The 26,741-nt window shown below is 47.2% G+C and overlaps 1 protein-coding gene across 5 annotated transcripts in view; it reads left to right on the top strand.

Moving 5' to 3' along the window:
* The window catches only part of Trappc9 (trafficking protein particle complex subunit 9), a 434,664-nt gene that overhangs the window by 132,290 nt on the left and 275,633 nt on the right, over positions 1-26,741 (top strand). For all 5 annotated transcript variants that reach the window (XM_075959473.1, XM_075959472.1, XM_075959470.1 and 2 more), the window contains one exon: positions 5,474-5,598. In XM_075959473.1, coding sequence (XP_075815588.1) covers positions 5,474-5,598 — 125 coding nt within the window. The remainder of the gene's footprint in view (positions 1-5,473; positions 5,599-26,741) is intronic.

Genomic DNA, 26,741 nt, shown 5'->3' with positions numbered 1-26,741 from the left:
TTATTCAACCTTGGGGAAATCCTTATACACCTTGCTGCTGCAGGAGGAATTCCACGAGACGGAGTAAACAATGCCCTACAGCTAATCATCAGGCGGGGCAGAGGGAGCACAGGAACAAACAGAATGTTTTAGCTGGCTGACCAGCAACTGTCCTCAAAATGCACCCCAGGAGTAGGGGCAGACCCGGGCCCCACAGGAGGCCCTGACTCAAGCTGCAGCAGAGAGGCAGAACCACTCTGCACCAGCCGTGTGATCGCGATGACAGCGTGGAAGACAGCAGAGAGGGGGTTTAGCAGCTGGGAGGCCACCAGTGCCAGAAGCGGTTCAGATGAGAGATGTAAAAGCCTGGGTGGGCACAGAGAAGAAAGGCATGGGGAGGTGAGAACAACTCTGGAAATGTTGTCTGCGCCCTGAGCTAGCAGTCAAACCGCCATACCTCCCCAGACACCACCTCTTTCTGTTTGGACAGAGGCACCTAGAGTCTCTTCTGCTGAGCACCCCCGCCCCCCCATACCCTGTGGTTGTCCCTTGGTGAGGCAGCAGCGCTTGGCTGCAGAGAATGGGTTGGAGAGAGAGCACGGGTAGATGAGTGGTCCACTCACAGACAGGCTCTTGTTGCCTGTGGTACAATCACCTGTTGCTGATGATGACAAACACTCGAATCCCCACCCCAGTGGCTTAGGAAGTTATTTCCCAGTCGGAGTTTAACTCACAGAACAAAGTCAACCTTCCCACATGCTGGCCAAACAGAGAACCTAGCAATGAATGCACTTCACAGGTTATTAGACAGACCTCTGGGGCAGCTGTGGTGGGTGGCGTGAGGCTGTTGACATCCGCAGAGATGCGTCCCTGTGAGCCTCCGGGAGCCAGGGGCAGGCTGACCTTTCCTGTGGCTGTGCCGCAGTCCTGTGAAATGACTGTCTGTGACTCAGAAGGCAGGTAGGTGGCACAGCTAAATATATCGATGGGCAGGTTGTCCAGCACAGTAGCTTGGTTCCTTTGGAGCAAAAGCGGATCGCCCCGCTGAATACAAAACAAAAGCAATATGCAATGGCTGACACAACCCGAAAGTATTCATAGGCCAGAATGAAAACCTAGGGTATAAACTTCCAATTTCAGCTCATATGGGGAAAAAAGTAGGCAGCAGAGAATGAGCATTTAGTTCAGTCTTCAGTGAAGCACACAAGGTCTAGGTGGACCCTCAGAGTGTGAAGGGGCTGAGACTATAGGTGTAGGGCTCATCCCTGGAAACCCTCTGCAAGAGGCTCAATGGGCAGAGAGAGAAGGTGCCCAAAAAAAGTTAAAGCTGGCTGGGGAGAGGGCAGCAGCTTGCCCAGGTTGTATATAAAACAAGGCAGAGAAATTCACAACAAGGATGAAAGGAGCATGGGGTTGCCATGGGAACCCAACCAGAGAACTGGTACCCAGGAACCATCATGTTCCCCATAGACCCAAAAGTCTACAGGGCTAGGAACTGGGTATAGGATGTGTCTGGTTCCTGAAGGCAGATGGCAGCTTGGGACAAGGTAGGAAACTTCCCATAGAGCCCTGGGTGAATCCCTGCATCTGATGGCAAAGTCAGGCTGCAGAACTCTTCTAAGTGAAACCGTGGAATGGCCATCAACAGGCAGGGAATTCAGATATAAGACCCCAGACTTGCCGTCACGATCTGCACAGCAGGGTAAAAAAGGCCCAGAGTGCATTCTGCAGATTTTCTCAGAGGACTGGTGCTGGCACAGGGGTGTGCAGATGGCAGGACAAGTGAGAACCCTGTGTGAGCAGGCGGAAGTAGTTGAACTGCATCCCTGGCAAGTGTGCTGGCACTGTTACGTATTTATTCTCTCTGTCCTCATGCTCTCTAACCTGAGGAAAAACCCGTTTCAAGAAAAATCTCAGGCTTTCTTCTTAGAAAACACATTTGTGGAAAAGCTCAGATATCTAACACTTGTGTGTTAAGACCGCAGGCATGCTGCCTCCAGCTTCTGGGTGCTTAGGGGCGAGCCACTGTTCTTTAAAAAAATAAGGTTGAGAACTCAAAAAAAATCCATATTTATCTTCAAAAGGGAACAGCAGACCAGGGCAGAGATGTCGAACAATGGTTATGATTTCAAGGGACAGCATCAAGGGATCGAGCAGGCTATGAAAGGAAATACAGTGGATTGCAGAGCAATGGCCCACAAATAAAAGCAATCTCTGGCCCACAGTGGCAACTCCAAAGCTTCAGCCATCAGTTGTAAAGCAGTTCACAATGAAATATGATTTGCATACAGTCCTGGATTCTGGGTGAAGACGATGCGGATGCCGTTACCCTCAGCAGCCTGTCCCCAGTCTCTTCCTCAGAAGGGTGGCAAGAGGTGTTCCAGCCCCTGGGAAGCAGAGCTGGTTCTCGTGGAAGCTCAGCAGGTCTCGGGTGCTTCTGCTGAACCCCATGCCGCAAACATAGGCCTGTGCACTAACAGCGTACAGAAAAAGGGGGATGGGTAAGCTCGCTCCTGGCCACCTCTCCTTACAGTTCTGCACTTGTGTCCTCCAAGTGGCCTCCCCAGAGAATTGTACATATCTCATCACCTCAGGACAACTGCAAGTTACCTCCCATCTCATAGCCTTGTTCTACTATCGAGTAAGCCATCACTTCTGCTTGACATCTCATTCTATAAAGAGATGATTTAGTAGCGGCTTGTATTGGAAGCCTGGAGCTAACCCTACCCCTCTGTCCTGTGGAAAGATAGCCACTTACTCATCCATACCAGTAGCTCCTGTACTTAAAGCTATAACTGCAGGACAGTCTGGGAACACTGGAGCACACTGTGTGTGTTCAGGCGGACAGTGGGAAGCCTGCAGATGTGAGAATAAGGCAGAAGGCCTTAGGTCTGGTGCACCCAGTAGAGGGAAAGCCATGTCTGGACCAGGCCGTCCATCCACTGTCAGTGTAGGAGTTATTTTTATTTTCCTAACCACGTTACAGAGTTTCTGAATGAATGAGCGTGCTGCTTTCTCTATGGAAATGAAGAGTGTTGGTTCATTTTCTTAGCCAACTGCTTCTACTGCTTTGGTTTTCTTGAGCATATTTTATGATAACCAGATGGGCTTTTTTGGCATCCGTGGATTTTATGAATACATGAGAAAGCATCTTTGAAAAATATTCCACCTGGAACAGCCTACACGGATAGACTCCCACAGAGACCCACTGCTTTCTTTCACCTTTGCAAGTATATTTTATTTTTGTTACATTTTATTCAAGTTTATATCAGGTGCCTGTTACAAAAAGTATATATTCAGCCTTACTCATTTATGTCTTTTTTCCCTCCTTTCTGGAAACATGAAAATAAAACCATACGGTCACGGGGGCTGGTTGCTAAGCCATTTGGGGGTCTTTACCATAGATTTGGTAGGGGCTTGGTACATAGCTTAGATCTCCTGGAATACTACAGGGCAGCGTGGACTGGTGAGCTCAGTGTGGGTTTGTTTGTTTGTTTTGTCTCAGCGTGGCTGGTGTTCTGAGTTCTGGTTTTAGCTGTGTTGATGGGCTGTGTAACACCGAGGAGGTCACTCACCTCTTTGGAACCTTGGCTTTCTCATGGGCAGAGCCAGTACAGTAGTGACCCACGAACCACTGCCAGCCCAAGATACCATGATCCATAATCAGAGGGATGGGGCTGCTGCTGGGTGCGTGGATATGTCTGTAAATGACCAAGAGGAAACTCATGAGAGGAGCTGGCTCTTGTGCCTGTGGAGGGCAGGAAGTCTCACAACAGGCTGGAGACTTTGGGAGCATGAATCAGTCTCAGGTGGAACCTGGAAGGACACTGCTATAAATTCTGGAGTCCAAAGAGCTGGAGTTGTGGAACCAAGGATGGGAGAAATACAGGGAAGTTCCTCCAAGAAGCTTCTGAGCTCCCCAGGGTTCAGCTGCTTGGATGATGTTCACCTACCATTTCCTCCCAGTTCTCCAACCTGCAAGTCAGCTTCTCTGCAGCCAGTCCCATGCCTTGCCTGTTCTGGGGTCTGCTTTAATCTTTAAAATGCTCCTTCCTGTTACTACTTTTGATGGCTGGCTCTGCTGATGTGGCCAGTGCGTCTGTTTTCAGCTGTCATTTCCCAGTGGTCATGACGATCATCATGCTGTAGCTGAATTCAAGAGAAGTATTATTTCAGCATGCGGAATTACATCCTGAATTGCCCACAGAGATTCCTCTAATGGATGAGCACTGTAAATGGTGGCTGTGAAGATCTCGCCACAAGCTTACTTTTATTCATGACTCAGACCATTTTTGTCTGCCCTCCATCCTAACAGTAGTGCTAAACTCGGCCCCAGTAGGCTGCCTTCATCTGTTTGTGACTTTTTGATCTTGTCTTCCTAGTCATTGTCAGACAAATCTGTTCTGCATTCTGTGTGGAATTGCCTGTGCTGGCATCAACCCAGGTGGGATGCTCGAATGCCATTGTCTGTCCTTCCCCTGCTCCCACACGGAGGGTGGTCCTTCTCAGTGCCCTGTGACATCTTTCCCAAGCTTGTCTCTTTCACTTCTGCAGCTGCCCTGTCCCCTCTCCAGCTTCGCTCTTGCTCAAGCTTCTGCCCCAACCGGAGCTGGAAACGCCCTGCCCATGTATGATGCAGCTTGTCTAGAAAAGACCTTCCTCTGGATTAGAGATCATAGCCCTTTAGCCTGTGATGAGCTTACCATGAGCTTTAAGATGATTGCTTTTTGAGGTTTCTGAGGCAAATTTCACATTTAAATGTGTGTGTGTTTGTTTGTGTGTGTATCTAAAGTAGCTACGTTCCATAGGTTTCCAGCTCCCAGCCATTGCAGATGTGTAATTCCCTTCTTCCCAGTACTTGTGTTCCTTGATGGTCCTCCGTGCTCAGCCTCTCTCCTGGCTACAAGGTAGCACACAGTAGGCACAGATCTCAGGCTAGAGAAGTTTCTGGGTGTCAGAGGGAAAGATTGCTTTCAGTTAGTGTACCCAGGGGAGGCACTGTGGAAAGGGTGATGTATGAGATGAGGCGCAGATTTGGGGATACCAGGGCAAGCAGTGATGGCTGTCAACAGAGTGAAAAGCTGGGGCCAGGATGGGGCATGGCAAACAATGTGTTTTGGTAGAATTTTCTAGTTCCTTTGTAGTGGCTGGTCTGATTGACAGCTAGTCTCCAGTGCCAGGGAGAGCCACTTTGCCTTTGGTCTGCCCTTTACTGTGTGTGCTATTCCTTGAGAACCCCACTGGAACTTCTGGGTCATCCATTCTCCATGAAAGCCCACTTTTCCCACATCTTCTCCTAGAAAAGCTTGCCTGCTGAGGGGTGTTGTTGGCAGTGTGAATGAATGCCCGCCCAGGGGTGACTCTCCCACCTTTAATTAGACTAGGGAGTAGAGACTGCCATGTTCCTTCCGTTACTACATGGAAAAACAAAACAAACCCTGCCTCACAGAAGAGACCGTCATTTCACCTGGGACTTCTCTGTCTTCCTTCCTAGATGGGATCAGTGTCAGCGGCTTTCCCCTGTCCAGTCCTTTCCGCCAGGTCGTCCGGCCTCGAGTGGAGAGCAGACCCACAAACCCTTCTGAGGGCAGCAAGACGGGGGACCTTGGCCACCTCAAGGTTAGTCCATTGGAGGCCCAGGCTGCTGGGACTCTACTGGTCACTGCTAAGCACCCTCTCCAGCTCAGCGTTTAGAGAACTTTTCTGAGGGAGATGGAGGTGTGTGGTTGAAAATGGTTTCTCGTGTTTCACATCTTGTGGGATTTCTAGAAAGCAGTCCTGAGGCTGCTCATGTATCTTGTACTTTGGTGCTGCAAGCTTTTGTTTTGCTGTGACACAGAGATTGGGGAGGCGGGTGTGCTAGTGAGGACAGCGAGAGGAGGAGACCATTTTCCCTTGTCCTTTTCCTTTTGAGAAATATGTTCACTGCCCAGTTCTCAGTTTGGATATCCACCACACAGCATTTTTCTTAATCATTCGGACACTCTTGCAGGTGCTGGTTTGTAAGTCCACAGTGACTGGCGCTCTCTGTACAAAGCCAGGATGCTCAGGATATGAGGACCAGTAGGTTGCAGAGCTTGCTGCTTGCAAGGAGGGTGTGAACAGGAGCCCAGGTGCCAGTTTAGACCCCGCCCAGGGGCAAAGTGCACAGTTGGGTGCTGCAGGGCTCTGAGCTATGACTGGAGCACAGGCACAGAGTCACCATTTAAGTGAGTGTGCTCAGGGCACACTGTGGGAATGCTGCGTGCTGTCCCCATGCCAAAATGTGGATGGGCATTGGCTGGTGGGGCTGCCAGATCTTGTCCTGAATGCCCAAGTGGGTGGGAAGAGCTGCACTGTGAGCTGTCCTGGCTAACCTCGGTGCAGGGTGGAAGGGAGTTTTTGCTCTGTGGAGTAGTGGGCCTCTCTGAAGAATGGGAAGGGCTATTGCTGCCAATGGCTTGAGGCCTGTTGGTGGAGCATCTGAGCATCCCTGAAACAGGAATGATGTGATTTAATTGTGCGAGACCTGTAGGATTGTCAGTCTGTATTGTCATGGCTGATGGGGTGGACCAGGCACGTCATGCTTCCCCAGGTTTCTCTGAAGGATCCAGGTGACTGACAGAAACTTTCCCTGCTCAGGACTGTTTACCTGCATGAGATGGGAGGATTCAGTGACTGAAAACAGATGCTGTGTTTGTTGGGTGGACATCAGTGACAGCGTTTCTAGGACCAAGGCTGCAACTCAGTGGCAGAGCGCTTAGCCAGCATGCCCGAGGCCCTGAATGAATATCCCTAGCACACAAATTATGTAAGCCAGGCCTGTCTGCCTCTCGGAGTCCCATCTGAAAAGCAGGAACAGTAATGATCCCGTTGTGGACTTGCTGGGAGGCAGGGGAAAGAGTAAGACTCTGGGACTTCATTTTTGTAGCGAAAGGAAAAGGCGATTAGGGCAAATGAGTCTGGTGGCAGCTGCTAGGCCAGAAGCCACCCAGGAGGAAGCATGGTTGTGGACTTTGCCTTGCCTGGTTACCTGGCGTCTAGTCTTGGCTCAGCTCGGTGCTGGCTTTTATTGTCTCGTCCTCCTTTTCTAACCGTCCTGGGGGCCAGCATGACCGGCGTGACCAGTATGACCTTTTGAATCACATGTCATCTGCTGTGGTCCAGTATGACTGAAATGTGGCAAGGACTCTGCTGAGAGCCCCTCTGAGAGGGTGCCAGCTCGCGGTGCTGACTGAACACCAGAGACCCAGGTTGGACTGTGCCAGGTGCCACTACCGCTGCCTAGCTGGGGCAGACAGAGATGGGGCCTGGCAGAGCAGCCTTAGGAGAGTCAGAGGCCCGGTGCACAACACAGTCTTTCCCGTGCTTTGCCTTCTGGTCCTTAAACAGCCTCCTTTTCACTTCCTACTTGCATATGGCTGTTGCAAGAAATTCTGAGATCTTGACAAAGCCAAAGCTCAGCAGGGGCAGTGAGCTTTTGGCCTCTTGCACATTGGCTCTGGAAGTTACGCGCCATCCTTTGGAAGCATCATGTCTTTCAAGACTGCGGCCGGCAGGCATAGCAGCCACAGACTATCCATGGGAGCCTTGCAGGATAGCTAAGGACTGCCCTGGAACTCTGGGAACTTAGGGAAAATGGAAAATTAAACCCAAAGTAAGCAGAAAAGAAATCATAATAAAAAAGCAGAAATCAATGAACTAAGACACAAACAAAATCCCTAAAATAGGCAAAGTAACCAGAAGATTGTTCTTAGAGAAAGTCAGTAGAATTTATCGACTGCCAGCCAGATTGATTAAAGAGCAATTATGTAAATTGCTAGTATCAGGACCGAGGCAGGGAGTTTCTACACAGGCTTTGCTGAGATGAGGAGGATAAGGGAAGTGCATTACCAACAGCTTTACAAGAGGCACGAGATGGGTGAGCAGGGCAGCTCTGTGTCCATCAAGGAAAGGAAGTTCTTGGTAAAACCTCCCCACAGAGGATACTCCTTAAGGGAGAAATGATAGGAAATCTGTGTAAACTACTGTAGGGAAACTATTAAAGGAGGAATAAGGTCCTCAGGATGGCTCAGGGCTGAAGATGCTTGCCACATACGCCTGCGTACCAGGGTTCGATGCCTGGCATCTACATGAAGGTGGAAGCTGAGAACTGACCTTCACGTGTACCCTGTGTACCCCGTGGCATGTGTTCTCTCCCAGCTGTCACAGTGATGATGATGATGATGACGATGAAAAGGAGAAGGAATAAGACAAACAGGTTCTGGAAACACACACACACACACACACACACAAAGCAAATGTCAGTTAGGGTTCTATTGCTGTACAGAGACACCATGACCACAGCCAACTCTTATAAAGGAAAACATTTAATTGGGGCTGGCTTACAGGTCAAAGGTTTAGAGAAGAGCTTCCGCCATCTGGCCAGCTACTCTCATGCTTCATGGGGAGAGGTTTGACCCGGTCTCTTTGGAATCCCTGTGTCCCTGTGACATTCCAGCAGGACCACACAGAGATACTGGCTTTAACATAAGAACTAGATCTTTCCTAATGCTCTTACACGCTTTTGCCCTTTATGGAAGAACCTGCAAAAGCATTCAGATTAAACAAATAGCAAACTTTCCTTTTCTGTTCCTTTTCTTTTCCCTCCCTCCACACCACCACCACCTCTTCCACCTCTTCCACCTCCTCCTCCTCCTCCTCCTCCTCCTCCTCCTCTTCCTCCTCCTCCTCCTCTTCCTCTTCTTCCTTCTCCTCCTCCTCCTCCTCCTCCTCCTCCTCCTCCTCCTCCTCCTCCTCCTTCTCTTAAATGTGCCTCTGTTTGGCTGCTGTGGTGGTGCATCTAGAGAAATCTGGGGACAACATGTTAAAGGGCTTTACATTTTTTAAAAGTTATTTACTATTGTATGTGTTATTGATGTGTGTATGTGTGTGAGTGTGCATGCGCCCTACATGCATGTGGTCAGAGGACAACATGCAGAGTTGCCTCTTCTCCTCTACAGTGGGTTCCAGGGATTGAATTCAGGTCTGGAGTGTCTGCAGCAAGTGTTGGGTCTTAATGTAGGCCTCTTTCTGCAAGTAGAATGAAGGGCAGAGAGGGGATGTGGGAGAGGCAGCGGAGTAGGCTTTCCCTGAGCAGAAGGCATCAGAAGAGAACACTTCTGCAGCAAAGGCTGCTGGGCCAGGCTGCCGTGCCTGGGTGACAGGGACATTCAGATGGCCTGGAGGAGATAGTCATGTAGGCTGTGGTGGAACTGCCATAGACACCTGTCCAGGTGCTCACTGGGTCCCTGGTGGTACTCACACACTTCCCAGCTGGGCCATTCTCTCCACTGACCTGGGAAGTGGGCAGGCTACTGTTGATCTTGTCTTTCTGATGAAGACATGGTGGCCTGGGTACAATGGGGGACTGACCAGAATCAGCCCAGTAAGTACATAGCAGAGGCAGGATAGCCCCAGCAGCCAGTGCCAACTTCAGGATCCAAGCCTTTCAGAATGCTACCAGCTCAGGGGAGACAGGATAAGCCTGCTGAGTCCAGAGAGCAGTGGGGCTGAGAGCCTCTCACGCCCACCGGGGGCCTTACCCCTCCCAGGACCACCTCTGCTAGAGGTAAAGGAAATGTCCAAGGTCAGGCCTCTAAGTAAAAGTTAAATTCTAGCCCAGGTGCTTCTGATTCCAAGGCTTGTGCACAAGCTCTTTCTGCCACACCTCGCTATCACTGCCTACACAGTTTCTGTGCTTCCGAATTTATTGTGGGGCACAGAACACCCTCTATTGGTTCAGGCTGTATTGATGGAATAGTCGCGTCTAAGCCTTTTGACCTACCCGACCTCAGTTTCCACCCTGAGGGAAGCAGATAATAAGGCTTCCTCCTACCCTGATGGGGAGGGAAGTGTCTGCTATTAGTCCTGGTAGATAAGAGAAGCTCACAAAATAGCAAATCCAATTCAGCTCCAAATTATTTCTAATCTGTCCCAGTGATAGTTACAGAGACAGGGAATTTTTCCCTGCAAAGTTTAAGCATAAAAGCTTCACAGGAATCCTTTAATCTGCTCAACAAATTTCAAAACTTAATAAGAAATTTAGGAGAGCTGGGAGAAGAGAGCCTGCTGCCTGTGGAATTCTAAGCAAATGCTAAGCGAGGCCAAAGGGACATTCCTCCAGGTCTAGGTAGTGCAAAGCTAAGGCATCTTGTGACCACAGCTGTTGTGTCAAACTTTCTGCAGTGTGTCTGTGTTCATGCGCATGCACACATGTGTAGGGGTGTGTGTATTTGTGTATGTGTGTGTTAGAATAAGGCATATATGTGGAGATCAGAGAACAGCCTTGGGTGTTGATATTATGGAGCCTTCTACCTGTTAGGTTTTGTTTTACTTTTAATTATGTATATGTGTGCATGTCTGTTTATAGGTATGTGTGCATGAGTGCAGGTTTCCTTGAAGGCCACAGGTGTTGGATCTTCTAGAACTGGAGTTAGAGGTGGCTGGGAAGTGAACTCAGGTCCTCTAGAAAAGCAATAAGGACCTTACTTGCCACGCCACTTCTGCAGCACCCATCTCTGCCTTTTTTTTGAAACAGGGTCTTTCATCAGCCTGAAACTTCACCACACAGGCCGGACTAATTGACCCACAAGCTTCTAGGGTCCTGTGTGTCTTCTCGTCTGTCTCTGCTTCGCTAGAAATGTACATGTGTACATCACCAGGACACGCTTTGTGTGTGGGATCTGAACTTGGGTTCTCATGCTTGCAAGGCAGTACTTTTCCTAGTAAACCGTCTCCTTAGATCCTCTTGCAGCGTTTTATCCAGTTCATGTGTCTGACAGCTAGAGAGCAGTCATCCAGTACATGCTCAGCTCTAAATGCTGGGAATCGAGCCAGGCACAGAATCCAAGAATCACACGCTGGCCGGAGACAAACACTGAATAAGTGAGTACCAGATTGTGGTGTCTGCTGAGGACAGAGACAGAGTCTGCAGAGGTTCATTGTAGCCCTGATGAGGGAGGGACAGGTGTACACAGCCCCTTCAGACTCTATTATGTCACTCAAGTCAGGTCATTAGCTAACAGAAGCTGCCAATGTTGGGAATATTCTTCTGCCAGTTATTTTTTTACCTAGGTGATTGCAAGTTAATCAGAGATAGAGGGAAGACTTACCAATAGCTTTATTCTTCACTTCGCCAGGGACAAACACTTGCAGTATACTCTTAGTGAATGTGGAACCAGTGAGACAGAAAGGTACTGAGATGGCTTCTAGAGGATCACTCCATCCTCCATGGGGCTGTGCGGCTCGTCACAGTAGTGTTAGCCTGCCCCACAACCACCCGGAGGCCTTGTCTAGCCAGCTTGCCTGGCACCCTCACCTTCTGACCTGCCGGTCTAGGGGACTGCGACTGTGCATTTCAGGAACATTTCTGGGTGATGCTGATAAGGCGGGGACCTTATTTTGGGAACCATTGCCCTCCCAAAGGGAAACATTGTTCCCCCTTTGAGTCTTTATTATCAGTAGGACTAGTCTTTAGCATTCTTAAGAGGACTTACAGACCTCCTCATGTACCTCATAGAGAGAGGCATCTGGTAAAAACATGAGCTCATTTCGAGGTACTTCCATGACAGACTTATATATAGTACCTGTGTTTTCGCAAAGGAATGTTCATAACCACTTGTCATAAAATCTTGACGTAAGTGCATGATTAAAATTAAGTCTAGTCATGAAAAGGCTCATCTGGGGGCTGGTCTGGAAGCCTCTGCAGAGCGATACAGAATGCTGTCTGCTCAAGCCCAGGATGTGCCCACAGTGAAGATTAATGGCTGCACAGCAGCTGAAGCCATCCAATCTTTGAATGCATGACCCTGTGCTGCAAAGGGCTGCACGGTTCATCTGCACGGCCTCCAGAGACACTGGGTGTCTTCTCAGAGCCACGCAGGACTTGTGGGACTATTATCGTGATCTGGCTTCTGCTACCACATTCAGCGTGATTGATCTGCAGACAGCAGGGAAGAGCCAGACAGGAAAAGAAAACGTGTACTTTTATTGCATTCTTGCCAAACAAGAAAATTGAGTTAAGTCTGCCATTTGGAATGACTGACAGTAAGCAATATGTTTGCTTTAGGTAAGGACATTTAGGTGATACGAATAGTCCCTAAAAATGCAAAGCAGTTTAGAGACCATATCAAAACAAAATAATCCTTACCCCTGTTCTGCAAGTATCTGCACTTCATCCAAAAGGGCAACACAAGGAAGGAAAAACCCCATGTTTATGATGTCAGACAGACCTACAATGATTTGCTTTTGGCCAGCTTTGTCACAATGAACAGATTCCTATACCGCAACCAGAGTTCCTGTAGGGAGGTGGGTTCCATGGGACCTAAATGCAGAGAAGGGCTGGGCTTCCTTGGAAAGAGTAGGTGCATGCATGACTCTGTGTCTATGCATGTGCTTTCTGTGTGGTCTCCCGGAACTTGGTGGAGCTGCTGGTCATTTCCTTCTCTGTCATGCTGTAAACCCCAAGTTCCTCAAAGGTAGAAATGGTATGTTCTCCTTGTGCCCCGTGCTAGGAGAGAGTCTGGCTGTGCATGCAGCCAGTATTGATTGTTACCACTAAAGGGCAAAGGATGCCCAGTGAAGGAGGTGGGCAGGCTGAAGCAGAGAGTGCTGGGAAGGGAGGCCTGGTGAATGCCAGGGTCTAAGCCAACACAAGGGAAGGCATTTCTCAGACATGTTTGGAGCAATTCTGTGGTTATGTTCCAGTACCAGATGGGTAGGGAAGATGAGATGGCAGGTGAGGTCTCTGGACTGTGGTGCTGCCTGGAGGATGTGTGGAACTTGTGACTGCATGACATTGTTATCCCTGTTTTACCCTAAATTTGTTAGTGCTGTCAGCCAAAGCTTGAAAAACCTGGGTTTTCTTTATCGTTTGCCAAGAAAGACAGGAAACAGAATTACCAGCTGTCCACGAAGGAAGTTTGATGATAAGAAACAAAGTTAATATAAGAATGGATAACGCATAAACTGGTTGGTTGTTATGGAAAAGGTCTTGGCTGACTTTAGGAGGAATTCTATAATGTAGAAAATAATTATTATACCTTTGTGAATCTTATATTCATGGTTTTCTGAGATTAACAAAAAAAGATCCAGGAACTAGTACTAGATTTTCTTAACTACTTCTGGATGATCTTATGGGTTTTTCAACGTAACTTGCTTAATTTTATTTATTTGTATTTTATGTTTGATTTCTTGGCATGTATACCTGCATGCCAGAAGAGAGTGTTGGATCCTATTATAGATGGTTGTGAGTCACCATGTGGTTGCTGGGAATTGAACTCAGGACTTCTAGAAGAGCAGCCAGTGCTCTTAACTGCTGAGTCATCTCTCCAGCCCCCTCAACCTAGCTAACTAATAAGATGAATTAACCTTTTTTCCCTTAGTACGCCAACGCCAAACTAACCTTGCATTCCTGAGATAAGCCCTTGTCTGGTCAAGAGACGTTGACTCACTTATTTAGGAGGGATCTGATAAGAGCTGTGTGGGATTTGAGGGCTGCATTAGTAGGTTAGCCTGAGTTTGAATAAGAAAGAAGGATGGGGAGGGGTACCAAGGCTGCACTTCAGCAGCGTCCCTGGGAGCTGTAACATTGATCAGGGATGAGAATCAGCACTGAGAATGTGAAGTGACAAGGATGGCTTCAGGGTGACTTGGGTACCTGCGATGGAGGGTGTAGGGGGATAAACAAGCAGTGGCCTATCCTGATCATGCTGTCTAGCCCTGTCTTGCCTGCCTGCCAGAATGCCAGTCACACAGAGCCCAGCTGCGCTCCTGGACACAGACTGCTTACCGGTACATCTTACGCTCGCTCATTCCTCTCTTTGCGTTGTTGTTCTCTTTAGTTTTTAACAAGTTCACATAGTACATGCCTGATCTACACCCTCTACTTTTCCATGGCCAATTAAGGGACAGTCTCCTGAGATTTCCTGCTGAAGTTCAAATTCATAATCCCTCAATTATCTCTATATCACGGTCCTTAAGCAACATTCATCCCGAGTTACTAAGCTTTGAATATATCTCTTAAAAACAGTGCTTTTACCAGTGTCTCTGTCCTTTCTAGATAGCATTGTTTTGGATTTCTAGACTTGTGAATCTAGAAATAAAGATATTGCTTGTGCTTTCTGAAGCCCAGCTCATGCATTGTACAGTAAGAACTGCTTTTTAAAGTCTGTTGAGTTGCCGGGTAACTTATCCACATTCTATGTTTGTTTGTTTTGTTGTTGTTACTAATGATCTCTTAATTCCTGATAATGCTAAGAATCCTTTTATATTGAAATCACTTTTTATTTTTAATTGAAAGCCCCAAATTTTTTTATATGATTTCATTCTGTTGGTCTATGATGGTGTTTGTTCATGGAAGGACTGTCATTGTGTGTGTGCCGTTCTGAAGCTGCTGGGTATTGCGAGAAACCCTGGGGGCGGGGTTTCTCATGTTAATCGGTGCATTCATGCTTGTGATGTCAGTCGGTCTTCTTCCACATGGAAGTTTGAAAAACTTGCATTTAACTAATTGAATTTTCCTTACAAGATTGAAGCAAGCACTGAAGTTTTGAAGAATGGTATTGCTCTTTTGGAATCTTGAAGGATCAAGTGAAGACAGTTATCCGTCCCTGTAAATGCATATGTTTGTAGGGAGAAATAATTGCCACCTTGCTTTCTGATAAGACATTGGGCACTCATTTTTATATTCTAAGGTTTTTCTTTTTCTAAAAATATTTCTGTTAATTATACAGTCTGTTTTGATCATATTTATCCCTTTTCCTCCATCTCTTTCCTCATCCATTCTTACTTCCCTACCCCAACTCTGACATCTTGTCCCCCCCCCCCACTTTAAGTAACCCATTGACTTCAACTTGCACTGCCTGCCCTTGTATTCCTGAGCACGTGGCTATCCATTAGAGCTTGGTTGACCCACTAGGGGTCATACTCTTAAAGAAAACTGACTCCCCCTTTCCCAGAAGCTCTCAGTTAGGAGTGGGAGCACACAGCCCTCCCCCACCTCCAAGCTGGGGTGTTGACTCGCTTGACCTAGTGCAGGCCGTGTGCAAGTGACCACAGCTGCTATGAACTCATGAGCATGGGGATCCTGTCTTATCCAGAAGACAATGTTCTGTTGCTATCTTCCTGGACCACTGGCTCTCACTCTTTCCATCCTCTCTTCTGTGATGGCCCCTGAGTCTTGGAGCGGGAGTGACGTAGATATCCCATCTGTGGCCTCGTAGTCAATTGACACATGTCCTCTGTATTTTCACTCATTGTGAGAGAATAATAATTAATTATTAGTAATAATCATAATTAATACAATAAATTAATAATTAATAATAAGAGACAAAATACTTTTGACAATAGAGTTGGCTATTTCACCAGCATTGGGACCAAGATGGATTCCTTTAGTGGGATGGCAAGGCTCTAAGCCCAGTGGGATCTCCTTTCACAACAGAATATTCTTGTTGGTCCTTCACCCATCGCTAATGGCTTTAAAATCCATGGTCAGTTTAATGCCATGTTAGTTCTAGAAAATATTTTGTTATTTCTGCTTCTCAAAGGTGTCCTTCTGTGAATTAGAATGCTTTGCTCTTCTTCTGGTGATGTTTGATTACCCAGAAGGACACCCCCAACCTTTATTGACTAACTTGAAAGCTTTTTAAAATTCTGAGCCCAAGCTGCTCCCCAGCTTTTAGCATCATCACAGATGCATGGATTTTGTTGATCCAATGTTTTAATCCATTTACAGTTGCTTTTGTCATTGCTCAGATTGTCACAGTTTGACCAGAGGGAGCTTTGTTGAGCTGTTTCCTATGTCCTTTTGGCATGGCTGCTAATCTCTGAAGGCTTGGTTCTTTGACAAGAGAAGTTCAGCTCTTCTCATCTTATAGCAACCTGTAATGTCAGCTGTGCTGGGGGGCAGGAGGACTGAGGCTGGGAGCAGGTACACAGTGTCACAGTTGATACAGTCAGTCCAGCCTTTCACATGTGCCTTCTTTTCTCTGCCATAGTCTGATCTGGTCATCATGAGTCGAGGGTGCCAACCCTTCCTTTTGTCACCAAGCTCTGCTACGGGCACTATTGTATCTGTACCCGTTCCTGGGGTTCTGCACCTCAGCACCATGCTACCGTACCATCCTATTTCCTTTTCTTCCTACTGGATAAACTCAAAGGTGTAATATTGACTCGGTGAGTGGGAGTCGTTGTGTACCAACGTCTCCAGCTCTGGTGTGACTCAGTAGAGGTATGACTGTGCTTTTAAATTTAATACCAAGACCTGCCATCTGACAAAGCATATAAATGACAGGGAGATAAAATATTTGAAATTGGAACTGCTCTGGGGAGGCAGAAATTGCGTGGCAGTGTGCACAGTGGATTTTGTAGAATGTGAATGAGGAAGCATTATTTTCTGGAAAAGTTTAAAATAAAATTTTAAAACATCAGCTAAGTTTTTGTTTTTGTTTTGTTTTTTTTTAAACTGAGATACTCCTGGAAAATTCCTGAACTTTCTTCTTTCTTAAATAACAAAATAAACAATGTTCACCGAGACAGATAAGAAGATTAGCAGTTCTTAACAAGGTAAGGAAAATAGGAACTTATTCTCAAGAAGCTTAGTTTGTGATGGTCTAGAGAGTTCCAGTCACCTGTCACCTCCCTATTTGATAACACTAGACAAAAGGCCTGGTCCTACCCCACGGTACAATTATGCTATGAGCTGCAGATATCTGTTTCTCAGCCTATACCAGGCAAGAGGCTGCGGGCTGGGACTCTCAATTTCAGGGTCACTTAGCCCAACTAGTGCTTTGAGACTATCAGCTGCCAGCATTAGCATTTCTGCAAGCCAACTGGAGAAACAGACTAGGAGGTCCCATTGCAGACCCCCAAATCAGGCTCTGCATTTTAACAGGACTAGAACATTCAAGTCTGAGATGTCCGCTTTGCTCTGTGCTTTGAGTCCTCGTTGTTCTGTGCTGGCATCCCTGCCAGAAAGCCCTGCTCTCAACCCCTTGCTGCAGTATTCTGTCTGCCGTGCTGGCATCATCTGTCCCCTCTGTCCTTCTCACTGTCACAGTCTCCCTTTGGAGCACAGTGTCTGGCATGCTGAATGTGCTCAGCAAATGTTTGCTGAAGAGAGCGATGCTCTTGGTCTTAGGGCAGTACCTGGGATTGCACGGCAAGAGAAAGCGCAGAGACATGCACTTGTCAGAGATACCATTAGGACCCTGCACTCAGATGCCCAAAAGCAGCGTGCATGCTGGGTTCCCGGAGGCCGGTGGCTTGAGTGGAGCCCTGACTGACCCCCAAGCCACTGACCTTTTTCCGCACCCTGCTGCACAGTTCTCCAGGGGAACAGGTGCCCTCTGACTTGCTGAGCACTGGGCGTGGACGTAGTAGCAGGTGACAGCCAGTTCATCACAGGCGTCCTTTGATCTTTCAGAAAAGACCCCTCTGAGCCCTGAAGGCCACCTGCTCTGCCCTGTGAGTAGCCTGTGCAGGCTCTCTCCACCCCCATCAGAGCTTGGTCCTTTCTCTGTGTCCTCTGTTTGTGGTTCCTTTTCCCCCTTTCCTGTTCTCTTGAACAATAACAGTACTTTAAAAAGCAACCCAAAACTCATTAAATGAATATCCCCAAGGGTTGGGTTGTGGCCTGAATGTCAATACATATCTGGTAAGGAGAGGAAATGAAAACCCACATCAGTGCGTCTCATCTGGATCACCTCAGCTGCGAGGCAGAAGAGTCCCAGTAGTGAGACTGTGTTCAGAGTAAATAGCAAAAAACCCCGTGGGCTCTAACCAAAGGTCTGTCCTGTATTCCTGCTTCATCTGGAAAGTTACTGTCCTTCTGGGGCCTCAGGCCACTCATCGCTCCTGGTTGTGTGTGGCAGGCAAGGCCTTAGACTGTTTCACTTATAGGTCTTATGCAGGGACGAGAGAGAAGTAATGGAGATGCGTTGGGTTTCACCTGCAACTGCTTTGCATTCATGTCAAGGTCCCTTAGGATGATCTCTAAAGCATGCCCCTCGTGACGTCCCCAGACCCATCCCAAGTCAGTTCCAAGTGTCTCTCTCTCTCTCTCTCTCTCTCTCTCTCTCTCTCTCTCTCTCTCTCTCTCTCTCTCTCTCTCTCTGATTACATTTCTTCTTCCTCCTGGCCTTCTCTGCCTTTCTTGACCTCTGCCCCCAGTTCTCTGGATCCAGTCTTTCACTTTTCACCAGCCCCAAGTCAGTTCATTCCTGCGTGCTATCCCCATTCCCGGCATTGCTCTGCTCTGTCATTGCTGCGACACTGCAGATAGATCTGGGTTTGCTCATAGGTTCCTGTGCAGATTGTTAAGTGGTCTTATCTACACACAAGGCCTGGCTGGGTGTGCCTGTATGGGCCCATATGTGTGCATCTTGAAGCATCACAGCGTGGCTGTTCCACGCCCTGGGAGTGGAAAGTCTAAGAGTTTTCGCCATCCCAGAGCTTGGGTTGTAAGCGAACTCCTGAGACTTTAGCTAAGGGAGCAGTGTTGATGGAATTTGTTTTCAGAATTCACCCTATCAGCCCTAGGGTTAGAGTGATGGATTCAGATCTCTAGGCTTGGCCCAGCACTTTCTGATTTCGCTTCTTGGCCTCTCTCTAGAATGTTGCCTCATTTCCCTGTATTAGGATCCTGGTTTGTACACTGTGCTGTGTGCTTCGCATTCTTTTTTGGTAATTCTCCGACTGACCCTGAGAGGTGCCGTGTTCATGTGCAGTGATGGTTTGCCCTCATCCGGCTGCCAGGTGGTGGCCTAGATGCCTGACCATGCTTTTCTGCCTCCCCCTCCTCCAAACCGTTCCCCTTTGGTAAATGTGATATTGGGCACCATGGTTCCCCGAAAGGTCACAGTGCTGCTGTGAAGCTTTGCGAGGAGCTCAAATCTGAACGTTCTAGAGGTGTAAGAGAGGAACAGTCCTGTCCTGGAGGCTTGTTGAGCTTTGCAGATTTATGTTCAGTGGACTCAGGTAAGAGACCCTGGCTTTGTAATGACTACACACAAAACTGGTCCCCGTCTGACGGTAGGTCACCTCTGGGGCCAGGCTGTGTTCTGATTTTTAAATTGAGACTTGCCAGAACCTGTGCCTCAGCTCTAAGTGTGGAATTTGCATTGATTCCCCTGGGGAATAGCCAGCACCCCTGTTAGAACGGCACTTGGAGCACACGTCCACATTTGAAATGTTATGATTCATGAATTATGGGTTTAAGAGGGCACTGAGAAAACTGGTAAGCCCCTCAGCATTGGAGGCGCACGTGGAGAGGCACTTGCGCGCCCCTCCCTGCGGGGACATATGCGCACCTCTGGCATGTTCTTGTAGCCCTTTCTCGGGAGTCTGGGGGTAAATAGCCAGGGAATAGTAGACACTGGTTATTATCAGTTAATGTCTTAGTTCCTCTTTGCTGCTGTAACAAGATACCCAAGGTTGAGTACTTTAGAAAGAAAAAGGTTATTTATTTCACAGTCCTTGAGGCTGATCAGCCAGTGTTGGGCATCTCTGGATCTTCATGGAGGATGGAAGCTTGTGTTGAAGACCACATGGAGAGAAAGGAAGCCAGGGAGATTCATGGGTTAGGCTCACTGTATTATTATCATTAATTTCTACTCCTACTATTGTTATCTGCTATTGTGAACTAACTCTGGTCCCATTAGGACCACACTGATCTCTCTTAGGTCATGCTGTTGTAACTGAGTTACTTCCCACTAGGTCCCTCTGTTTCTCTATATATCCATATTGGGTACTCCACACCTCTACCACATGGTAGGGGGAGTCTTGTGGGGGATACCCAGACCACATCCAAACCATAATAATTAGGTTCGTATCAGCCACTGCTGTGACAAGCATTGCATTTGACACATACTAATTTTTGGTGCTTAGAGCAAAACTACTTGGAGTAAGTCTCGCAGGAGCTGTAAGCAGCAACTGTAGAGTGAGGCAGGGGGTGAGACGGGCCAGGGGCCAGCAGTGTTGCTTCTGTTTGGTCTTCGCCTCATTCCCTTGTAAGATGGGACGAGGACTCTGACCCTGGTGGGTTCCTTCAGACTCCACTTTTGTGCACACCCACGTGGTAACCCCTTGGACCAAGGTCCCTTTGTGGTCTTCATCTTTATCTTCACAGCTCATCCATGCAAGGGTTTGTGCTTCAGAACTCACTAGAGAATGTGGAGATGCTCAAGGCAGAGACAAGATGTGCAGACTGGGCTTCTGCCCTGGGGAACTGCGGGTATCCAAGACTGTGGCGGGTGTGGGACGTGACTGGGGTAGCTCGGGGAGGGGCAAGAGGTGTGGGGCAGAATCCGGAACTGGATGGTCCGTACTGAGAGCTGTACCTTGTAATAAAGTCCAGAAAAATGTAAAAGAGAAAATTGGGGCTGTGGAGATGACCTAGTTGGTAAAGTTCATTGCACAAAATTTTGAGGATCTGGGTTCAGATGGCTCTCACGCATGTGAAAGCCAGGCCAGTGGTATGTGCTAACAGCAAGAGCTCTCCTCATGGCCTGGAAACAAGAGACAAGGGGACCAGCCGAGAGGCCACTCCCGATGACTCCCAGGCTTCTGCTTTGACCCCACCTCCTGAAGGTTCTTCTTCCTTTCATGAACACCATTCTGGAGTCCAAGCCTCAGCCCTTGATATGCCACCTCTCTCCAAATAGTTCCCTGAGGAATCCTTATTCTAGGCGTGCTGTTCCTTGCATGGCCTCTGAGGATGCTCCTATTTCCTTGGCTTCTCCTGGATCTTGAGGTGATGAAGAGGGTGGTTGGTGGTTGTGGGGAGTGGGGTCCCAGGATCCTCAGTGTGAGAGCCCAGATGTTGGCATTCTGTTCAAGGGAGGTGGCATGGGAGGGAGGCAGGGTCTTCTGTCGCCTCATGGATCCTCCTGATGTTGGTGCTGGCTGATGGTGAAGCTGTACTTCAGAGGTCCCCAGGGGACCCCAGTGAAGAATGGGCTTCTTTTCCTGCCTTCAGAAGTGTCACCCAGACAGAGTCTGCACCTCTGTGCTGCAGCTTTTTAATGGGGCGTTGTGCAGAAACCAACTCCAATGAACACCACTGATAACTACTGTTGCTCCAGCTAGGATAAGGCAGCCTCGGTCCTCCATGTGGGCTTCTGTTTTCATTAGCTTTTAACACAGTCTTATTGATTCGCTTGAGTCCCCGAACAAGAGGACATTTTAAACTGCTGGTGTTAATTTTTAGTAGTGTTAAAAGTAATTATTCGGACATCTTGATGATTGCACCGTCAGACAAATGTTTTAGCGCTGTGAATTCTCAATCCTTTTGTCAGGGGCTGATAACTTTAAGATTGTTTTCCTCTTACAAGCTTTAATTAAAAAACAACAGGGTAATAGAATTGGATTTTTAATGAACTATTCAGTCAAAAAGAAAAGAATTATCATTTATATTAGAAATAATATTCCTTATAATCAGGCATGGTAAATGTAAGTCCTGTAGCTATTTAATGGCTTTTGGAAAAAGTTTTATCCCCCCCCCCCGTTTTTGAGAAAGGCCTTGTTTTTTAGACAAAGCTAGCCTGACAATCACTGTGTAGTTCAGGCCTCTCTTGGGCTTGTGATCCCCCTGCCTCAGCCTAGATCTGAGCCACCATGCCTACCTTTAGGGTTTTGCTTTTAAAAATTTTTGATTGCATGCATGTGATGCATGTATGTGCCTGTATGAGTGTGCGCACACACGTGTGCAAGCCATGGTGTAAGCGTGGAGATCAGAGGACAAGTTGCGGGAGTCGGTTCTCTCGGTTCATGTAGGTCTCAGGTCATCAGGCTTGGTGACAACCACCTTTTCCTCTGAGCTATCTTTCTAATGGGCCGAATGTGGGCTTTTGACCGTGGGCACATTGTGTGATGATTACCTAGGGTCACTGACATATTCATCTCCTTATCATTTTTTTGTGATGAAGTCATGAAAATTGTCTAGCTATTTTGAAATATACAATATATCTGCTATTAACTGCAGTTGCCATGCTGTGTGGCCAAGCACCAGGACTTCCCCCTTTATGAATTTGTACTTGTTGACCAGCATTAATTCTTTCTTCTCTAGTCCTCCCTCTCATCTTCCAGAAACCACGGTTCTGTCAACTTCTGTTAGTTCATCTCTTCCAGATCCTGTATACAAATGAGGCTGTGCAGCTTCACAAATGATAAGGTTCCCTTCTTATGGCAGTGTACCATTCCTGGGTGTATATAGCCTGTATTTTGAAAATTGCTTCTGGCTTGACACTTAGTGATGGTCCCTAAGGTTGTTTCTGTGCCTTGGCTACTGGAAATAATGCTACTGGGAGCATGGGAGACTACTCATGTGGGTTGCTGTGAGTTCGTGCCCCAGAGTGGGATTGCTGGATCATTGTGTTGTTAAACGTATTGTTTGAGGCATTCCTATACTCTTTTCAAAGTGGCTGTGCTAATTTAAAATAAGGCGATGGTTCCTTTACGTCTGCATCTTCACCTATGTGTGTTGTTGGTAGCCAGTCCTACAGGTATGATTGGTATCTCATTTCTGTGATGTTGAGTGATTCTGAGCCCCTCTTCAGATGTCTGGCAACCATCCATGTTTCTATAGAGAAAAGCCTGTGCCAGCACGTGTCCCTTTAATTGCATTGTTTGTTTTCTTTCCTCTTACTGAGTTCCTTATGTGTCTGGGGTATTAGCCACTCACCTGGTGTCTGGCCTGCTCGCTGGTCCCTCCCATTCTACAACCCATCTCTTCACTTGATTCTGTTGCTGGCAGGACCTCTCTGATTGGATGTGGTCTCCTATTCCCTCTGCTCTGGTTTTCTGTGCTTTGGGGCTTGTGTCTGATAAATCACTGTCTGTACTGATGTCTTGGAGCTTATGTTTTTTTCCAGAAACATCATACTTTTTGGGTCTTAAATTGAGTTGTATTATGTATATGATGAAGCAGAGGGGTCTGCTTTCATCTTTCTGCCTGTCAACACCCATATTTCCCAGCACTGCTTAAGAATTATAAATACTACATATATATTATATGCAACACACATATATGTTATAACACACACACACACATATCTACATGGACACACTCATGTCAGAGAGTCACTGTGGACATGAGAGGACAATTTATAGGAGTCATTTCCCTTTCCACCATGTGAGTCCCTGGGGTTAAACTCCGTGTCAGCCTTGCTGGCAGGCGGCTTTTTACCCAGTGAGACTTCTCACTAGCCTGCCCCAGCATTATTACCAAAGAGACTGTTCTTATAGTGTCTTGCCTGCCTGCCTACCTACCTGCTACCTTAATGGTGATGGACTCTAACCCCCTAGACCATGAATCCCAAGTTAAGCATTTTCTTTTGTAAGTTGCCTTTCTCATGGCAATAGAAAAGTAATCAAGGCATTACCTTTGTGTTTTCTGTGCATGTGTTTCACTTTATAATACAAGCAGCATGTAGATGTGATTAAAGCCAAAAGAACAAACAACTCAGTCATCAAATTGGAAAAGAAACTAAACAGAGAGTTCTCAAAGGAAGTATGAGTGGGCAAAAAGTGCATTAAAAAAATTAAACTTCCTCAGATGTCAAAATGCAAATCAAAACTACACTGAGATTCTGTCTCAGCCCCTCAGAGTGGCCGCCATCGAGAAAACAAACGGCAATAAATGCTGGAGGACATTTGTGCAGTTTATTAATTACAGATGGAAATGGAGATCAATATGGAGGTTCCTCAAGAAACAAACAAACAAAAAACACCAAACCCCTAGAACTTCCATATGGCCCAGCTAAGCCACTCCTGGGTTTATAAGGAAAGGAACTGAAATCAGCAAACCACACAGACACCATTCCCATGTAGCCAAAGCATGGAGCAGCCTGGTCATCAGCCCACAGTGAATGGATAAGGAAACATGATAGAAACGTTCATGTAGATGGGGTTTTCTTCTGCTTTGAGGAATTTCGTCATTTGAGAACAGTGGATAAAAGTGGCAGTCATCATATTATGTGAAATAAGCCAGACTCCAAAAGATAAACACCATGTTTTCTCTCACATGTGGTAGCTATATATTTTCTTTAAACAAATATTTATTTATTTTTATTTATTTATTATGTATACAATAGTCTGTCTGTGTGTATGCCTGCAGGCCAGAAGAGGGCACCAGACCCCATTACAGATGGCTGTGAGCCACCATGTGGTTGCTGGGAATTGAACTCAGGACCTTTGGAAGAGCAGGCAATGCTCTTAACCTCTGAGCCATCTCTCCAGCCCGCTATATATATATTTTTAAAAATGACATGAGAGTAGAAGAGAGACAGAATAGGCAGATGGACAAATAAATGAAAAAGTCTTCTGTGAATCATGCCATTGAGCTTTTGACAGTGGTGACGTCCGCTCTGTAGATCACTTTCCATAAGGCCGTTCCACAACTCTGCCAGGCCAGGAGTGAGGGACGTCTGTTTCTCTGTCTAGTGTCTTAAAGTTCTCACTGTAGAGATCTTTCACCTCCTTGGTTAGGTTTATCCCTGGGCATATTGTTTTTAAAAGCTATTGTATCTCTGGAATATATGTATCTCAGCTTCTAATTTTTCTCTTTTTATCTGTATATTTTTGTGGAAGCACATATGTAGGTCGTGGGACTAGAAAGGAGTCCATGAGAGGTAAAATGAACAGATTTGAAGGAGCTGAGCAGGCAGGGCGACAGGATAAGGGTGACCTGCCAATGAGGAGGTACAAAGTTGGGGGTGTGGCAAGGGAGAGGGAGGGTCCAGAATCAACCCAAACAAAAGTATGTATGTGAAGACTGTATTTCAGACAAGGAAAATATTTTTAAAGGAGGTAGCTAATTTCAATGATTTATAAATATAAGTATGCTTCTCAAAACAAGCACCCCCTTTGCCAGGCAGGAGCCAGCACCTGGTTTGGATCCTTCTCTCATATGGTCTCTCTGCCTTTGAAGAACTGTTCAGTCCTGAAGATAGAAACAGAGCTGCATTCCTTACACTAGCATGTTTGAGAGGGGGCATCTCCTGCAGTCTCCCGGAGCTATTCACCTTGCAGTGCCCACCTTGTTGGGTTCTTCCCATGCCACGCTGCTTTCTTCTAAGAGGTTCTCCAATGGGTGAGCCTGACCTTACACAGGGGATTCAGTGTCTGGCCACCAGAAGCTTGTCCATTCTCTAGCTGGGTTTTTCTTTGGGGACATTCTCAGTCCACCCTCCTACTCTTGGAGCTATGAGAGGTATCAGGTAGAACTCTGTATTAGGTCTTTAATACTGTCCCTTTCTCTCCCATTCCTTTGGTTATGTTATTGGGTGCATGGCCTCTGCATTCCTCCCTGTCTCTGTCTGCTCATCACCCTGTCTGTTCACCTGTCCATTTCTCTGTCTGTCCTCTAGCTCCATCCCCTTCTCCTTCAGGAAGTTATTCAGGATCTGGGGAAGTAGGCGAAAGATGAGTTTCATCATACCCTATCTGCAAGCATTCTGTTCCATCTGGGAGTGTGTGCTTCTAGGAAGCCATGGTTCTGTGATTTTTTTAAAAAAATTGCTTTATGGTACCCAGCACAGGGCCTGGCACCTGGTATGCTCAGCACATCCTGTCTGGGCTAAAGGGGGAGCAGAGGCTAAAATGGCCATCACCAGTTCTACAGCATTTCTTCCCACATCTCAGAGTTGCAAGTGAGAAATCGAGTGAGACAATGCGCATGGAAGCTTCTAGTCTTATCCTGCAGGGCAGTACTGAGCTAGTCACACTGGTGTATATGGACACAGTGCCGCAGGAGCAGCAGCCCACTGGGTCCCGTGGGTTGGGAGTGTTGCTGGGGAAGAACTGGTGGGCTGTCCACAGTCTGAGGGGTGCATGGCACAAGGCTAGGGGGAAATGTCACGGGAGGTCAAGAAGGTCCGATTGCCAAGGACTTGCGATTTTGAAATTTGCATTTTCTTTAAGCTCATACATTTAATGGTCAGATGCTATAAAGATTTGCTCTGTCAGCTCCCAGTATTTGTTACTGGAGAATGCAATGGAAAGGCTTTGAGCAGGCAGCCGAAAATGTGCTTAACAAAATGACACTTCTCAGCAGATCAATGTGCAGGAGCTGTCTTCCGAGTGCGTGTGGAGGAAGGCTATGCCGGGTAGGAACTAGCTGATGGTGCACTGGCCATGAAGCTGTGCTCTCTGTCTGCAGAGCAATGGCTGGGGAAGCAGCCCTTCTCAGAATACTTGGAAAGTGAATCTAAAGTGGAGGGCAGTTATTTTTGGAAGGCAGCATTCCCAAGCCGTATTTCTTTTGATTTAGTTGAAATGTGCAGAAAGTAGATTAACGGCCCTTGTTCTTGGGGGAGGAGGGGATATAGGCTTCGAAGATTGTCTGCTTCAGCCTGGAGACCATAATTTAAAATTTTTTTGATGTATTATGTACTAGAGACCTGGACATCAAGATATCCAGGTGCTTCAAATAAAGAAGGTAAAAATCTGAGTGATAAATGGAATCTGAAGCCAGAGTGACCCCTGGGTGCAGTTTCTCAGTCCGCCCTGGCCTCTAGCACAGGTGGAGAGAGGAGTATAGACTGCAGGCCTCTGGACCTAGCCATGAAGGTCACCCGGGAGGTGGTCAGGAGAGCCTCTGTCTTGGGTTAGAGAATGGTAGAGATGAACACCAAGGCCCAGGACCTTGGGGTGGGGAGGTCAGTGCCTCCCCCAAACCTGCTGGAGCAGGTGTGCCAAACAAAGTGCTTTGTGCAGGGGATGGAGGTGCTGGGGACAGGCTCCAT

This window comes from Microtus pennsylvanicus, chromosome 2, assembly GCF_037038515.1.
Source record: "Microtus pennsylvanicus isolate mMicPen1 chromosome 2, mMicPen1.hap1, whole genome shotgun sequence".
Classification (NCBI taxonomy): domain Eukaryota; kingdom Metazoa; phylum Chordata; class Mammalia; order Rodentia; family Cricetidae; genus Microtus; species Microtus pennsylvanicus.
Note: the sequence above shows the minus strand (reverse complement) of the source record. Positions and strands in the feature narration are given on the sequence as shown.